We start from the raw sequence: 17,511 nt of genomic DNA on the forward strand, positions 1-17,511 counted from the left end.
CTTCGTGGAGTAGGCTTCTGAGCAAAGTTTTGATGAAGGACAGGGTGCAGTAGTGTAATACACAGGGCCTTGCCAGCAGAGAAGCAGAGTAAGAGGCGTGGAGGAAACGTTTCTCAGGAGGTAGACAGGGCTTGCCTGCTCAGCGGGGGCTTGGGTGGCGAAGCCCAGGAACGGACTCGCTGCCCTGCGTCACCACCTCTCAGTGGCAGCCTCCATCCTCCCCTTCTCCCCCTCCCCACCGGGGCTGCCTTTCCAAGGGATCAGGAACATGGAGCCAGTGTACCTGCTCTCGTTCCAAACAGCAGTGAGGACCAAGGGTTGAAGCAGCCCAGCTGGCGTCCTTTCGTCCCACAAGTTGACCTCATTACTGTGGACTCTACCTGGTCCCCCTACCTTTTTTTTTTTTTTTTTTTGCGGTACATGGGCCTCTCACTGCTGTGGCCTCTCCCGTTGCGGAGCACAGGCTCCGGACGCGCAGGCTCAGCGGCCCTGGCTCACGGGCCCAGCCGCTCCGCGGCATATGGGATCTTCCCGGACCGGGGCACGAACCCGCGTTCCCTGCATCGGCAGGCGGACTCTCAATCACTGCGCCACCAGGGAAGCCCCCCCCCCCACCTTTTTCTCACGAGCTCACCTGGGTCCCCACAGGGGCCCAGGGGGAGGACAGCTGTTGGCTGAGTCAGGAAGTATCAGGGATGAGTGGCTTTTCAATGATAAACTGAGCCCAAAGGGCCACTTGCTTCCACAGCCCTGATTCTTGACCTTTTTTTTTTTTTTTTTCTGGAGGCAATTTAAAAAAATGGAACCAGATATCATCCAGCCAGAGGACGTGGTGCAGTCCTTCTCAGAGAGAAAAGGGGCCTGGCTGACCCTTTTAGCATCCTCTGCTTCCAGGAGAATCTGAGAGCATTGCGGGTGACACACTCGATAGGCACCAGGGTCCCTTACCTCTGTGGACTCCCCCCGACCCAGACCCCTCCCTCCCCTTCTTGGTCCCTCACTTCTCCTGCTCTCCTTCCTCTTCCTGGTGCCCAGGGTGTGGCAGCCTCCAAGGCAACTGCCTCCGAGAAGAGAAAGACTGATGGGAGGGAGCAGGCAGGTGGGGCAGCAGAAGCAGAAGCTCTCCTTCCAACTGGGGTCCCCAGCGTCTGAGCTGTTTGTACTGTCTCTGTCTGTCTCTGAGCTGTTTGTCTGCCTCAGGGACCCAGCCCAAGTTGTTTTCTCAGCTCGGTTGCCGTCAGCTCTCGACAAATAATAATAAACCTGGGCATCAGGTTGGTCGAGGGGGATTTCAGTCCCTGGGTTCATTTTTAGATTTGTTTCTCTACACATGTGTGTAGACAAGGAGCACGTGACGGGGCGCCAGGGGAGAAGCCCGGGACTCCCAGCTGTCCTGGCAATCCACCTGCACCACTCCCACGGCAGAGCTGCAGGGCCCTCCTCTGCCCCGGACCACTAGGGCTGCCTGGATGTTTGAAAGAGAAGAAAAATATTTGAATGAAAGGCCTCAAGCTCTCTCCTTTCTCTGTTCCTCCCCACCTCTCCCACTCATGCTGTTTGGATAGAGATGAAGGGGGCTGGAGATGAAAAAGAGAGGGCAGAATCCTATCTCCACGTTCGAGAGTTGCCTGAGGGATGGGCGGGAAGCTGGTCAAGGGTGTGGGGAGAGGCTTCAGTGACTGGAACCAGTGATGGCCTCGAGACCCCCATTCTTGGGATGCAGTGACAGGGGAGGGGGCTCCTGGAAAGGGAGGACCCACAACGGTGGGTGAGTGTGAAATTTAGGACCAGACTGATGGTGCCTCTGGGGCAGAGCAGCACCTGCCTTAAGGCAGATTGGAGGCGACCATTAGAGGTCATTGCTGTCATCCCCCTGCCTCCCAGCAGGAGAGGCTGCAAACCACTTCTCTGTGAGAAGAATGCAGGGCTGTGCTTACCCTTATAGCTAGCATGCTTTTTTTTTCTCCCTTTCTGCTTTTTTTTTGTTTTATTTTGTTTAAAGGAACCAAAGGGGGAAAAATTGCCAAGTTGTAAAGTGCTTGAAGAGGAGATGAGAATCTTCATCAGAATGCTAAAAGCTGGAGGGGGCGAGTAACGTGAACACTCTGCCTACTATTTATGGGATTGATTCTCAGATCAAGAAGCAAGCAGTCAGATGAAAGGAATTATTGTTAAGCTCCTCGGTAGGAAGATCTAATGGACAATTGCCGCTATCAGGGGGAATTAAATTGCTGTTTCAGTTTGTAAAATATATCAGCGGCTTTTTGAAGCCAGAAGAGGTGTGACAGCCAAGGCAGGGAGGAAAGCGGGGGACTCTGTCACCTTCTGGTCCTCGTGTGAGAAGCGAGAGCAGGCAGGAGAGATGCCAGGGCCAGAGCGAGGGCTGCTCTCCTAACTCTGACCCTGGTTCATTATTTTTTTGAAGCCAAAGTGAAAACGAGCTGCACTGGGGAAGTAAAGGAGAGAAAGCTACAGCCCTGACTCTGGGCCCTGATGTGGCGGGGGCCCCCATGAATCAGAGGCAGTGGGCCAGGATGGGGCTCCTCCCTGGGAAACCCGGTCAGGGGTGTGGAGGGTGACTGACATGGGTCTGAGATTCCCAACAGCTCCAGCCCACGCAGGGAATGTCACCATGAAGCCCCCCCCCCACTACACTGTGGACACACTGGGATCCAAGGTGGAGTATAATCCCCTTCCTCCCAGAACTGGGTCTCCCAGTGAGCTCATCCCCAGGTCCGTGTGTGCATAAATGACCCCGTTGCCCCGCCCCCACGGGGGATATATTGTTATTCCAGATAAAGAGCAAAGAGTAAAATGGCCTTGGGCATGGGGAAGGGGAGGGGGGGGGGCCTCGCTGCTGGGACGGTTCACAGTCTGGCTCCTACCCCTTCCAAAGACCACATGGTGGCTCAGGGCTGAAGGAGGAGAGAGAGGTGGGGAGAGAGGGCGATTTCCCATCTCGCAGGGAGGCGGAAGCCGGCAGAGCTGGTCAAACTCATGCTGGCCCCTGCTGGCTCCTCTGTTTCCTAGAGACCAGTGCCATCACGAGAGGGCGTGACCTGGACCACCTCCCAAGTGGGCTTCCCAGAAAAGTAGTGAAGCACAATCAGAGCAGAGGGCTGTGGGTGGCCAAGGGGCCTGAGCTGCCTACTGTCTTGGTTGTCATCTCTGCTGCTTCTCAAGTCAGCAGAGAATTATTTCCCGCTGAGAGTTCCAAGCAGGAACCGGAGGGGCACCAGGGAAGTGGCCCTTCTGACTGGGACGTTCTGCCAGGACTTGGGCTCTGTGCCTGGTGCAGTGGCCCCCGGAACCCGGGTAATGCGGGAGGTGTGACCTCTTAGCCAGCCAGCCTGCAGCACAGCGAGTGAGCCGGGGATCTGATCCTGAGTGCAAATCCTGCTCAGCTCTTCCCCGCCGTCCTTCCTTCACTGTAGACACAGATACCCTCCTGGCTCCCACGCCCCTACTGTGAGCCTGGTCTTTTCAGACTAGAGGATTCTCTTTGCCCCCAACACCCCGAGGTCAGAAAGATGGGGTGGGGTAGCAGCATCCGCTAGGCCACGGCATTCCGGTCACCTCAGGCCCTGAGCATCCACCCAGCTCCCAGAACACTTGGGGTGAAAAGGCCCAGGTCCAGCGCTTGCTGTGCTGTGAGGGCGTGGCTCCTGGGGGGGCTGGCCCTTCCCCATTCCACAGGACCCTTCACTTCTCCCTCACTTTGAAACACTTCCACCAGACCGCCTCACATTTTGAAGCTCCCCACCCACAGGTGCACCCTCTCTCTCACCTCCATCCTCCCCTCCATCCCCACACTGGCCTTGCCCTTGTCACTGCTATACTGACTCCACGCACCAAGGCTCGGAGACCATCGAGTTCCTTTAGCCGCTCAGCTCTCAGCTGTGGTTTCTAACCCTTACTGGCTTTTGGGAAGAGACCTGGTGTGCGTGTGTGTGTGTGTGTGTGTGCGCGCTCACGCACGCACACGCCTGCGTTTCTTTAGATAAATCCACAGAGTCACATGAAATCAGTGACAGGTTGACACCGTTATTTCAAGATTCATCGCTCTGAGTTGCCAGCAGAGGAGCCGTAGCCAGCTCCTTCCCACCACCAACACTTTTTTTTTTCCAGGCATAATTTATAGCAGTGGGGTGAATTTGTTTCCAAAAGATGAATATCACACTATCAGCAACAGCTGCCTCTCGTTCTTATTTGTTTTTAAATTTGACTCAAAGTCCAATCCTCTGTACACATCCGAAGCTGTAAATCCTAAAGCGACTGATTACATGATTTAGTAAACAGGTTATATTATATAATGCAATTAAAGCAGGGCTCCGCGGCGCCACCTACAGGCAGCTTCTGGGAAGGGAGCTGGGCCAGAGACTCATTTTGGACCAGGCTCTCCGCGGAAGGAAAATAAACGGCATTGCGCCAGGCTTGAGGCGGCTGCTCCGGGGGGAGAAGCTGAAGCCAGCCAGGTTACTAATGCAGCCTTTTGGTCCCTCCTGCTGAGTTCACGGTGTTATTTCAGCCTCCTGCCAATCTGTCTAGACGTCAGAACCCAGGTCTGGGCAGCTGCTCAGAGGGGCGGACCTGGGGGTGTGGGGGGGTGGTAGCCACCTGGGGGCTCCTGGCCTGGGGGGACGCGGAGGAGGGCTCCCGGCTCTCTTGGCCTCAGGGGCCTCCTTCCCTCCCTCTCAAATGAGGGAGCCTTTGGAATGGAGCTTCAGATATTTCCATTCTACTCAGCAGAGCTTGTGTTCAGTGCTAACCATGGGCAAAGACTTTCAGAATATTCTGGTGAAGTCCCTCATTTTGCAGACCTAGAGAGAAAGTGACTTGTGCAAGTCGCACAGAGAAATGGCAGAGCTGCCTGTGGAATCCAGACTTTTTTGACCCTAAGCACAGGCTCTGTCTGATCATGGGAGTTTACAGAGAAGGAGACTTGAGGCCCAGACTTCCACAGCCTCTTCTTGCAGCAAGGGAAGGCAAATGATAAAATACTGTTAGTGTGTGTCCAGAAGGGCTCCTAGGGGGCCTCACTGCTGCCTCTTAGCTGCCCTGGTGTGGAAGAAAGAAGGGAAGGAGGGAGGGAGGGAGGGAAGGAAGGAAAGAAGGGAGGGAGGGAGGGAGGGAGGGAGGAAGGGAGGGAGGGAGGAAGGGAGGAAGGAGGGAAGGAGGGAAGGAGGGAAGGAGGGAAGGAAGGAGAGCAGGGCCAGCTCTCGCTCCCTGACTCCTCTGCCCTGACTTACAGCGCTCTTCAGATGAATTAGGCCCTGGGCCCTCAAGGATTCTAGCTTCTCCAAAGAGGCTCTGTAAGAGTGGGAAACATTTTTGAAAACCTATCCAGGAGAGGAGAGGAGACTTACTTCCCGGGGCTAAGAGAGAAACTGGACCAGAAGTGGGGTGTGGAGAGGGGGAGGGGAAGGGAGGGGTGGATGAAGAAGACAAGACCATCAGAGTGCAAGAGGGTGGAAATGTCCCCCCACCCTATCCTGTGCCAGCCACCCGCCCAGTCTGCAGGTGATGGGCTGGGACAGTGCGGAGCCACAGGGAAGTTGGTCCCTTCATCCCCTCTCCTACCTCAGGCCCTACAGTGGAGGTTCAGCCAGGGTCAGAGAGTAAGAACAGATGCTGTGGGGCTGGCTGGTCCGAGAGTTCCCAATTAGACTTTGTTTCTCATCCTTAAGGCCCTGAGCCCCCAACCCGGCACCCCAGCCCAATTACTGCAGGGCACCGTTAACCCCTGGGTGCCCCAGGCCGTTAATGGAATGTTAATTGGTCTAATGGGTTTCATGTCAACAAGTTCTAATGAGCTCCTTCCTAACCAGCTTGGATCTTTTTCCTAAGCCTGTTTGTCAACACGCTGGCGTTTGGGCTCCAGATGGAGGGCCTCACCTGGCTGGGGAGCTGGAGTTGAGGAAACGGAGTGGGTGCTCCCGGGGTGCCCCTCCCCTCTTCCTGAGGGCTGTCCTTCGGCCCCCTCAGCCACCACCAGCCCGTGCACACTGCCTTCCTCGGCTCCTGAGCTCTGGAAAATGGCAGTTTTAGCTCCTTTTGAAGATAATGTCAGTGACAAATTAGTTTTTCTTGGATATCATTGTGGGGTTGAGTGTTGCATTAGGGTTTTGGTTTTTTTCTTTCCCTCCTAGCTGCCGTATAAGAAAGGTTTTCAACGTTAAAAACAATCTTTTGACGTGGGAAATTTCTCGGTGGTAAATCATTCCTCGTGTGTCCTCCATTTGCGTCTTGGCTGTGTTCCCTCCAGTGCCCCGGTGTCTGGTGACAGAGGGCTGGGGCCCCTGGACAGCGCGGAGCAGCCTCTGGCCACAGACAAATGCCGGAGGCCCTGGACAGGCCTGCTGTGCTCTCCACGCTCCCAAAGAAAGTGCAAAAACGGCAGGTTTCCCCAGAGGCCCGGGTGCCCAGCGACGGCTCAAGGAGTTCCCAGCATCCCAGCTGTGGAGCCTCAGCTCAGAGAAGTCAGATTCCCACACTCCTCTCGAGGATGGTCCCACATGGACCCTCAGCCCCCCAAGCCCAGCTGGAGGGAGGAAGGAGCGCATGTGCGGGTGAGGGGGCGTGTGAAGAAAAGGGCGAGCTTCCGGAGATGGGCACTGCGTCTCCCCCAGCATCGGGTTACCAGACGCTTCTGTGCCTGAGCCTGAGCGAGCAGGGAAGGAAACTTAAGCCCCTGATGAAAAGGCCTCCTGTTTTCTTGCAGGAGCAGCCCCCAGAGGGCAATGGGGCAGTGGCCTAGTGGCCTGTGGTGACCCCAGAGGGGAGGAGGGTGAGGGGCAAGGGCCATCTGGGTCCTCAGAAAATTGTTCCCGTGGCCTCTAGCCCCTGCTCCACAGTCCAGCAGGCTGCAGACTGAAAAATCTCTTCTCAGCCTGGACGGTGGTTGTTTCTGGGTGCAGACTACTCTTAGCCATCTCTCTTTACCCCCAGGTAGGGCAGCTCTCCAGCTGTTCCAAGTATTTCTAGGGACAGAGACTCTAAAACGACCCTACCTCCCATTGATTGGACAGTGAACAAAAGAACGCAGACTAAAGAGTCCTCTTTTTACCCCAGATCCTCCTCATTGAGCTTCCTGTGCTTTGCCTTCGTGATGACTTTCTCATCCGTGGAATGAGGTACCAAAAGACCCAAACTCAAGGTGGAAGGGAACCAGTTGCCCCTAAAAGGGGAGAAAATCTGCCTCCAGACTCTGCCCCCAGGCTCCCCCTTCTGGAGGCTGCTGGCACTGCAGCCCCTCAGAAGTTCGCTTTTTCCGGCCAAGGAGCATCTAAGATTGATGCTCCCCGGAAGGGATCCTGCCTCAGTACCTGTAGACCTCATCCAAAGTTACCTCATCTGCCAGAGTCACAGGAAAGGCTGAGCCTAGCACACCCCTGAAATACCCCCTTTTTCCTTTATTCCCTCCGGGTCCAAAAGAGAGAGATTCCACGTCCAATTTAATATCTCAGAAGTCTTCATTCTCAAGTTCTTTCTGATGTCTCAAGAGGAATATATCCTCTTCCCTCCCCCCCGAACCCTCTTCACTCCGCTCTTTCCTTCCTTGGGTGTTTTCCACCTCCCAGACAAGACCCAGCCATGAAAATAGGCAATGGTTCCCCGCCTGTGGAGTTTGGTTTCCCCAGGGCTCCCTTCCGAGCCTCTTTGCAGAAGTAAAGCCTGGATCCCGGTGCCTAGTGTGTGTAAGACGGGGTGACCCTGGGTGCTTCTGCTGCAAAGACGTCCTGGCAGCCAATCTTCTGAAGTGAGGCCAGGGTGGGCCTCACTTGTGGGCAAAGAGGAATTACCTGCAGTCTGAACGTTTCAGCACAGGAAAAGGCATCCCCCCCCCCCCCCCCCCGCCCCGTGCCTTCTCCACGGGAAGCTCTGTTCACTTTCTTCTTTCCCGCTGGACCATCACCCCATCACCTCCCTCCCTGGGGGGAAGGCCTTGCCTCCTCTCATCTGTCTCCCCACCCCAGCACAGTTCTTTGCGTGTAGTTGACACCTGATAAACATTCGTTGAATGAATGTCTGGATTGCCAGTGCTTTCACATATGCACTTCAGGTCAAAGCACACCTGGTACTTCGGAGACTCGGGTCAGCCAGAGCTGATCTGTCCACCTCTTCCTGAAAAAGAACCAACACAATAAGACACACACACACACACACACACACACACACACACACTCTCTCTCTCTCTCTCTCTCTCTCTCCACATAGGGTCCTGGAGACCCTCCCTTTGACTCCCTCGAACTCCCACAGAATTCAGGTATGTGAACATTTTGGAAGACCCTGGGGAGGGTGTGGTGGGAGGACATCAGGTGGGAAGAGGACGGAGCCCCAAGGTCCCCAGGGAGAGGAAGGAAGGAGAGGGACGGTCTGACTGTCATACTCTCAAGGGTTGCCCGCTCATCAGCACCCTCCTGTATCAGGCAATTAGCCGTGGTTTCCAGCTCTAAATATTTCAGGGCATCTCCTGCAGCTAAACATCTCTTTCAGCATTCTGTTTCCTTGGGTGGTACTGCCAGGCTGTCTCCACTTACGCACCACTTTGTGATTCAAGAAGAGACCTTGAGGCCAATGGGGGCAGCTCGCTTACGGGTGATGGGGTGGGGTGGGGGTTGGTACAGTAGAGCCGACGGAACGGGGAGTCTGGAGAGCTTGGGTCCATCCCGGCTTCCCCGGCACTCCCCTCCCCCTCAAACACACACACTTCTCTCCTCTTGGCCTCTGTCTCCGCCTCTGTAAGAGGACCATTTGCTTCGGGCGGCTCTTCTGGCCTCACGTGTGGTTGAACTCACGGTTGAACCAAGGCCAAGGAAAGTCTTCTAAGAGAATGTGCAGGCACGTCTGTGTGGCCGTGGTCCCTGTTCCCGGCCTCCTTCCCTTCCGGGAACACCTCCCGGTGGTCGCCCTAGGGTACTTGCTCCACCCTCCAGTCTGAGGAGGAACCAACGCCCCACGTCCCTCTCCACCACTAGGGGGCGTCGTGAGCACACCTGGGGGGTTAGTGTGGTGCTGGCAGACCCTGGGGACAGGGAGGGGGGATCTGGAACCGTGAGGGCTGAGGCTTCCGCCCCGAGGGTGCAGGTGGCAGTTCCGGGAGGCCTGGGGAAGGGAAAGCACCCTTGACCGTGGGGTGCCCTCATGGCCGCCAACCCCCCGAGCTGCCACCAGCCAAGTCCCGCCCCCCGCCCAGGCCAGAGCTGGTACTGAACAAAGCAGGGCTGCGGGTGCACAGGTTGTTTTACAGCCCTTGCTGTATCCAGTCAATCCTGGTGGCCCAGCCTGGGAGCATGTCCAGCCGCTGGTCCCTGGGGCTCCCTGCGCTCAGCTATTAACGGTGCGGCCCCGTTTCTCCCGCCACAGATCCTCCATGTGAATCCATCCCATGATGCAACATGCCTCCCCAGCCCCCGCTCTGACGATGATGGCCACGCAGAATGTCCCTCCCCCTCCCTACCAGGACAGCCCACAGGTGAGTGTGACTGACCGCCGGGAGGGGTGTGGTGGCCTTCCCGGGGGCGGAGGGCAGGGCCAGGCCTCCCTCAGCTCTTCCCCTGCCCGGCCTGGGGCGCTTCTCTGAGAGAGCCCGGCAAAGCCAGACCCCTGAAGGGAGTCACGCCCTTGGCAAAGCCCTGGGTTCAGATCCCACCTGAGGAGCTGTCACCGGCATGGAGGACCGTGGCATCCCAGGGTGCTGCACCTAGTCATGGTCCTGTGCCACACACTCCCACCCCCACTCACTGCTCAGAGCAGACGTCAGACAGACACACTGAACCCCGAACTCGGGGAGACCCAGGTACAGGTAAATCAAGTGTGCCTCTGAGTGTTTGGGGAAACTCTTGATCAGAGGTTTCCTCTGCCGGATCACCCTAGTCACTGGTCTCTGCCTGCCTGTTGGAGGAATCTCCCTTCTCTTCAGGACTCTGTCAGCTTCTATCCAGAAAATGGCCAGGACTGTTTCTCTACACTCTCCCATCCTTTCCTCGGGTTCCCAGTTTCCATCCCTCAGCTCAGACACGGCAGACCCCGCCCGGGTTCTTCCGAGACTCCCAGGCTGGCTGCACCTCCTGCAGGCCACCCTGTCTTCCTGTTCTCTCCTCTCCTCCTCTGGAAGCCTGGCCCAGCTTCTGTGGGTTGCTCTCTGGAAGTCCTTGAGACCAGTCACTTCTGAACTTTGCTTCCGCGTGTGCGCCTTCCCTCCACGCTTGGTTCTTTGAGACTCAGAGTTCATCATGAGGCTGTGCGTTCACAGAAGCCTCCACCTCCGCACTTCCCTGTTTTCTCTATTATTAATTGAGTACGTATAATATGAAATGCACCCAGCTAGCGTATTCCTTCATTCATTTCACAAATGTGCAGTGAGCGCCTACTGTGTACCAGGCCATCGTTCTCATTTTTTCTCCATCGCTGGTCTTTGCCCAGCTCTGCTATCCATCACTCATTAGGCTTTCAGACATAGCCCTTCTCCTGACCACAGGGAAGCTCTGTGCCATATGGAAGGGACACGAAGACGCAGACCCAGGGTGCATCACTTTAGGTCCTGTGGCCCCGACACCTGCAGCCTGCTGTGAGCATACGGTGCTGCCCTATCCGTCCTGTTATCCGCCCATGAAATGACCGCTCTACAGGGTGTCCAGCACGCGGACCCCCACTGACTCCTACCCCTGTATAAGTGCAGAAGCACTGACCTTTGAGCGCACGTCCTTTTGTCCCACCCCCGACCCCGCTCCCAGGTGTCAACTCCGTGCTCCTTCCTGGGCTCTCCCCACCCTAACCTCAGCTTCAGCAGACCCTCTGTTCACGTCAGTAGCTCTCCACAAATGACTGTGGGTTGGACTTGGCGTTTGCACAGTTCCTCTGTTCGAAAGCTTCCAGGTGTGCAGCTATGTCAGGACCTTTCCCTCTGTGGTCAGAACCAAGTCGGCCTGGACCAGTGGAGACCTAGGAACGTAAGGGCCATAATGGGGAACAAGCACCATCCTTCCTCAGTAGACCAGACCCATCTGCTGTCTGCTTAGGCAGTGCTGGGGAACCTGGGGTATTGATGAAGAGGCAGGAACATCAGCTCCAGTTCTTTTGTAGCTGGATGCTGGTCTCCGAGCTCCACAGTGGGACTGGGGTATGGCAACCGTGACACTGCCTGTGTTTAACAGGTGGTAGGTGCCGAGGCCCACACTCCCATCCCCAAGGCTCAGGGACAGACCAGGGTAGGGCCAGGAGGTCAGAGAGCACTGGATTGGCACAGCTGGTGGCGGCTGCCTCTCTGCCTCCGGCCCCACCCCCTGTCTTGCCTTCCTGGGAGAAGTTTGGGTTTGGTGGGCATTAGCAGGAGAGCTGCAGCGAGGGCCTGTGTTGTCCAAAAGTGCTGACCCGGGTGCAGTGAAATAGAGAAACCTAATTGAACTCTCAGCATACAGCTGAGGATTCATCCATCCCAGCTTCCGAGGGAGGTGGGGGGGTGAGATTGCAGCCCTAAGGCGCTCAGCCCCCCGGAAGCCACCACTGAGGTGCTCTAGCCTTTTGGGGGAGGAAGGAAGGCTCCAGTCCCCCATCCAAGGCCTCAGAGCAGAAGCCCAACACAGGGGCTGTCCCAAGGCTCTCTTCTCTGAGGAGCCACCAGAACCTCACCATCGAAAATACTCACATATACGGCCAAGGAATAATTTGTTCCGGGGAAGCCACACATCTCCCTGTAACCCCAGCGGTCCAGGAATGAAGTCTCAGTGTCCATGGGAAAGTGACCAGGCCAAGGCCTGGGGTCTTTATGGCCTCAGCTAGGCCACTAGGCTGTGGCTAGATTCCCATGGGCCTTCCCTGAGCCAAACTGGTTCCCAAGGAAACTGACCAGGATGGGGGATCATGGGGAGAACTTAGGGCATGGATGGAATGGGCGGGGTGGAGGACATGGGTGAGGTCTGCAGGACAAAGTCTTCTGACTCACGGGGAAGGGCTGTTCTCTCCAGAGTGCTAGACTTGGAGGCCAGCTGGCTTTCGGGGCGCCCTTCTCTCCACTCTTCGGGGCTTCTAGGAGTGGCTGCCACATGGGAATGTCTTCCATGCATTTTCTGCTGGGGAACTTGTTCTTCCTCCTGCCTTCTTCCCTTTGTGCTGTCAGAGGCTGAGCCCCGCTTCTCAGGCGAAGCTCATCACCCTGGCGAATCAGCCGCTTTTTGACACTCAGTGTTCTCAGGAAAGCCAGGCCCAGTAGGAGTGTGGGCCAGGCACACAGGGGAATCACTTCCTAAACGGGGCTCTCTGGAGGGGATCCCCCACTTCCTGTTCATTCCTTCAGGTCTAATCTCATTACTTTTGGACTCAGTATGACTTGCTTTCTCAAGGCCTGGACTGCTGAGCACATCTCTTTTTTTTTTTTTTCGATACGCGGGCCTCTCACTGTTGTGGCCTCTCCCGTTGTGGAGCACAGGCTCCGGACGCGCAGGCTCAGCGGCCATGGCTCACGGGCCCAGCTGCTCCACGGCATGTGGGATCTTCCCGGGCCGGGGCATGAACCCGTGTCCCCTGCATCAGCAGGCGGACTCCCAACCACTGCGCCACCAGGGAAGCCCCTGAGCACATCTCTTTATCACCTCCTCAGAAACCCAGTTTCTGCCACAGGTAGAAATGGACAGTCTCTGCTACAAAGTCCCCAAAATGAAAAAGGAAGGGAGAAGCAGGGCCCTTCCTCTGAGACCCATGCAGTCATTTTAATAATGTTCCCGTTGTGCTAAGGGCTAGCAATACCGAGCATAATCTATTCAAATGCACAGGAGAATCTCACTTTGGAAAATTAGGAATCTGCATTAAAAAATTCCCAAGCCCCGGACCTTCTTTATAATAAATTAGAATTTTTTTTCAAGGCAAGTTCTTAACTTGGCAATTTCATTTTTGAAGTTTGGGGAATAAAGTTATTAAAAATGAGGGAGGCTTTTTCTTCTTCCCATTTTAGTCCAGAAGCATTAATGGTTATGGCCCCATGCTATTTGGGCACAAGGCAAGTGGTATGACAGCTAAGCAGCTTCTGGCCCCTCAGTTCTGTTCCAGTCCGTCCTGGGGACACTCCATGATTACTTGTAAGGATGTCGCTCTGTGTTTATTGTACACTAAAGGCAGATCGTAAGTTTAGAAAATACAAAAGCAACAACCCACTGGAACCCTTCCTGTGGCCTGCTTCCTCCTTCTGGTGGCTCCCTGTTAAATACTGTCGGAGTCACAGCGCCCTCTGCTGTCCACCTCCTGTACCTCAATTCCGGCATGATGCACCTGAGTCCTTGATCCAGACCCTCACTTTATGCCCCAAGAGGTAGAGCAAGTCATGGGGACTGTGGGAATTCTACGATGATAGTTTAATGAAAACATTGTCTCCAGGGAGACCTGGATATGAGCTAGGCATGTGGTCCCTCCATTCAGTGCCTACATCACTCTTCCGTTCCTTTGCATCTCTGCCTCAGCCTGGCCAGCTGTCACCTGGATTTTCCCAATCCCTCCTCTCACCACCCCAGCACCTCCCCTGATCCTGATGGGATCCTCTGCTATTGTCCCCCTCTCCCGGCAAGTACCACTCCAGTCTCCCTCTCAGAATTTTCGTGGTAACACCACCACCCTCTCACGTCATCCATGCACTCTCTCCACCTCTGAAATGTCATTCAGGTTCTCCCATTTCCTGTAACACTCCATGGGCAACACCACCCACCAAGGCAGAGTTCTCCCTCTGTAGCTCCACCAGCAGTTTTAGGAAACTGTTAGGTTTACTGGAGGAGGCAGCAGCTTCCCTACCCTCACCTTAAACACCCCCGTCCATACAACACGCACAAACTCCTGCTATCAGCAACGTCCCCACGCTCTTCCGCAAACACAGACACGTACCTGCTGTTCCACAAATACCTTTGCCCTGGGCTTATAGGCAAGACAAACATTTTATCTGGTCTATATGTGTATGTATTCAGTGCTCCTCTGTCTGCGTGTCCCCAGCATGTGGGCCGCGTGAGCATTTGACTAGAAAGCAGAAATCCTAGTGGGATCCAGCCTGAGCCACTAGGCACAGCCCCGTATGAATGTGGGCACTCAGTTCACAGTTTGGATTAGGAACCGACTGCTACGCAAGTAGCTGGGTGCTTATGTAGCATGACGTCACGATGGGTGATATTAAAAGGGTTCTGGTAATTCACCAAGGATGCAGCCTCGTTATTGACCAGAGGGAGGCAAGAAAGGCAAAACTCTCAGTCCAGGACCAGTATGGGAAGCTCATTTCAGAAGGAAGTCAAGCACTTGCTTGGGACCCTCTGTCCCCCTGCATCCTTCTGCAACCCTCAGAGCCAGGAGAACGGCGTTCAGGAGCGCAGGACGCTGTGCTTGGAGATACCCATCTTGTACCAGGAAGGCTAAGGCTGGGCCAGCCGTGTCGGGGGAGGTCAGACCCGTCTCTCTTGCCCTCTGAGTACCTTCTTTCCCTCCCTGTCCCGGCATCATTCCCCCTCTGCACGGAGCCAGGGGAGCAGACATCTGGGGAAGCTGGATGGGCTTTGATCAGTTATTAGGATCCCCATGCTGGTTTCATTAACCGGAGGGGGAGGGGGAGGGAGGGGGCTGGGGCCCCTGGCTGTGAATCCCGCCCCCCTTTCCAGGCCATGCAGCTGGGCCGGGCAGAAGCGGGTTCAGATGTTTTCACACTTTACATTCCTCTCATCCCTTTAAGGGCTGGAGCCCCCTGCCTCGAAGGGCCTCCTGTTCAGCTGCTGGTGAGACACATTGGCTCTGCAGCAATAGAGTTAATTCCACAGCTTTGAGAGTCCCCCTAAGCCTTTTCTGTGGCTGTGATTGACGGCTCCCTCTGCCCCTGGGGCCAACACCCCAGGGACGCTATGGGTGACCTGGCTTCCCTCACTTTGACTCATCAAAACGGACTCTTCTCTTTCTTTTTTATCTTCTGCTGGGCCTTTCTTCTCTCTGTGCACAGTGACCTCTCTCTCTGGCCTGCTTGGGCCACCCATGTCTTTAAACTGGACGTGTCCCTCAACTCCAGCTCGCACCAGACCTGGATTCTTCAGCGTGGCAAAGGCAAAAATAGCCTTTGGGTCTGACTGTGGGGCCTTATGCCTCATTTAGGAGACAGTGGGCTAGGAACAGGACTTTGCTGGAAGAAACACTCTCTCTCATGGCCTTGTTTAGGGTTTTTATTTGATGAACTTCCTACCTGAATTCTTATATTTACCCAAAAAACACAGACATTTTGTCTATCCTCTTGCTTCCAAGCAGAATGAGTGCTTTAAACAGCTACAAAAATAGTTAATGGCCCGAGTAGACAAAGCTTAAAATAAATCAGGAACAGGTGATCCATCAGCAGCGGGCCTGAGGAGCTGGAACCTGCTTTGCCCCCCTTTCCCGTTGATCTGCTAGGAGCTCCGGTGCCTGCGTAGCCCGGCGGGAGGGGGATGGGTGAGCGCGGCCCTCGTTGCGTGTTGTCTTTGGAGTCTGTGGTTTGGAGGAGGAAGCGTGGGCTGAGTCAACTCAGTGCGGTAGAAATTCAGGAACCCACTGCACTGCTGATGAATTATACAAATGTGGACAAGTAATTACAGCACTATTTCTTTCACTCACTCAGCCGTTTCATAAACATCAGGTGCTTTCTGTGGGTCTTGCAGACCCTGTGCCACGTGCCGGGGACACAGAATTAATAGTTCCCGCCCTAGTGGAGCTTATTTGGGGCCATTCTGCATCGGTAAAGTGGGAATAACTTCTGCCCTCCCTGCCTCACCGGGTTGTTGCGAGTGTGGGTGTGAAAAGTCCAATGGTGTTTTCCAGCTTTCTTTCACCCATGACCCTGACATTGATTTTTTCACTCTATCTTCTGTACGTCTCCAGTAGCGAAGATTGGATTGAACTTTAATTACTCTCCTTTGTATTGGGAACACAATAGGCATATCAAGTATGTGTTTCTAGCTGTAAACACACTCCCTTACACACATACACAAACATACTGGAACTCACTGGTGTGGGACTATTATACAAGCGAGGGGTCCTCCAGAGATGGATGGGAAAGACCGTGCCCAGGAAAGTGCACGAAGCTGGGAGGTGAAAGTCCACAGCCTTCGTCCCTTTAGCCACGGGTCAGCAACCTGCAGAAGTGCAGGCACGGCGGCAAACACTTTCAAGCCTCATTTTGTAAACCACTGCCTACAAACCCTTTTAAGTTAATTGATTGCTTAAGACCCCCATTTTATACCACGAAGTAACTTTCCTGTGGTTTGTTCTATCTGGTCGGTCCTGGGATGAGAATGTAGGTGACCCAGGCCTGCTGTTCCAGGAGGCTCTTCCAGCGAAATCGGGCTGCCCTTCTCTGCCTCCGGCCCTTCCTGTCCCTGGGCTGACTGGGTTGGGGGGTATTTGGAGGAGCCATGGTTGACTCCTCTGGATCCCTGAGCCTTTTAACACATCACTCTCTCATTTCCTCAACCAGTCGGTCATTCAGTCATTTAACAAACATGCTGGGACCCCATGGGAGCCAGGCATGATGATGGGAGCTGGGAATCCAGTCCACTCAGGGAGACAGACAAATGGGGGCCCGAAGTGTTATGGGGTTTAAGGTTTGACGCACAGGCAGATAAGGCGGGGGTCCAGGCTACCTGGGCAGGAGGTGTGGAGGACTGGGAAAGGCTTCCTGGGAGAGCTGATGCTGCCTCCAGCTGAGTCTTGAAAGAGGGGTAGGATTGCATGTGATGGGGGGTTGGGGGGGGCAGGGTGGGGAGGCGTGGACAGGTCCTGCTGAGGCAGCCCCAGATGCAAAGGCATAAAGATGTAAAGCATCGGGTGGGTTCAGGCACCCACACGCAGGAGGGTCTGCTGGGGTGCGGGCAAGGGGTGGGGTGCTGTACCGGAGACAAGGCTGAGTCCGTTAGCAGGTCCTGGCCTGGGGCGCCCTGTGGGCTGTGCCCTCCCCCAAAAACCATCTGTTGTGCCCCCCACCTGTTCAGGCCAAACCTGATATTTACTAAATGGCTTCAAGCCCTGACCTCATCCCAGGTCCTTGGACTCTCTCCTGGTTGCGAGGAAACCAGATCTGGCTCTACTGGCTTGCCCTGGCCCTTCAGGGAGCGTCAGCCCCCCTGGCAGGCCCAGCCCAGCTCAGCCCAGCCCAGCCCTGCCCTGTTGGAGCCTCAGCGGCCCCTAGTGGGCTGGGCCTGTGCAGCCCCCCATGTTCTCAGAACACAAGGCTTCCCTGGCCTGGTGGGCCAGCTCTGGGGATGGGCAACCCGCACCCTGCCAGGTCAGAAGAGGGGTGTCCCCTTAGGAGGGGTGTCTGTGCTGAGTCATGCCGGCAAGGTGCAGACCTAGGTTGCCCAGGGTTTGCAGAAAGGACCTGTGGGAGGTGCATGGATGTACGCGTCGTAAAGAGCAGGGCTGCTGCAGGGGGACAGGTGTACGCAGGGGGACATGGGAGGTGTAGGTGCCAGGGTGTCTAGGGCCGGGTGTGGACAGGCAGTGGGGTTTGGATTCAGAGGACAAGGCTAGCAA

The 17,511-nt window shown here is 55.5% G+C and overlaps 1 protein-coding gene across 10 annotated transcripts in view; it reads left to right on the forward strand.

The window, feature by feature from the left end:
- Positions 1–17,511, forward strand: part of PKNOX2 (PBX/knotted 1 homeobox 2) — a 303,483-nt gene that overhangs the window by 217,927 nt on the left and 68,045 nt on the right. For 6 of the 10 annotated variants that reach the window (XM_067751462.1, XM_067751466.1, XM_067751464.1 and 3 more), the window contains one exon: positions 9,367–9,475. The exons of 3 other annotated variants lie outside the window; for them this stretch is intronic. In XM_067751462.1, the coding sequence (XP_067607563.1) occupies positions 9,389–9,475 (87 nt within the window). In that variant the 5' untranslated portion in view covers positions 9,367–9,388. Of the gene's footprint in view, positions 1–9,366; positions 9,476–15,415; positions 15,436–17,511 lie in introns of those variants that run through there. One more of the 10 variants, XM_067751470.1, reaches the window with a different exon arrangement.

The sequence above is a fragment of the Pseudorca crassidens genome, chromosome 9 (assembly GCF_039906515.1).
Source record: "Pseudorca crassidens isolate mPseCra1 chromosome 9, mPseCra1.hap1, whole genome shotgun sequence".
In the NCBI taxonomy this organism is placed as follows: domain Eukaryota; kingdom Metazoa; phylum Chordata; class Mammalia; order Artiodactyla; family Delphinidae; genus Pseudorca; species Pseudorca crassidens.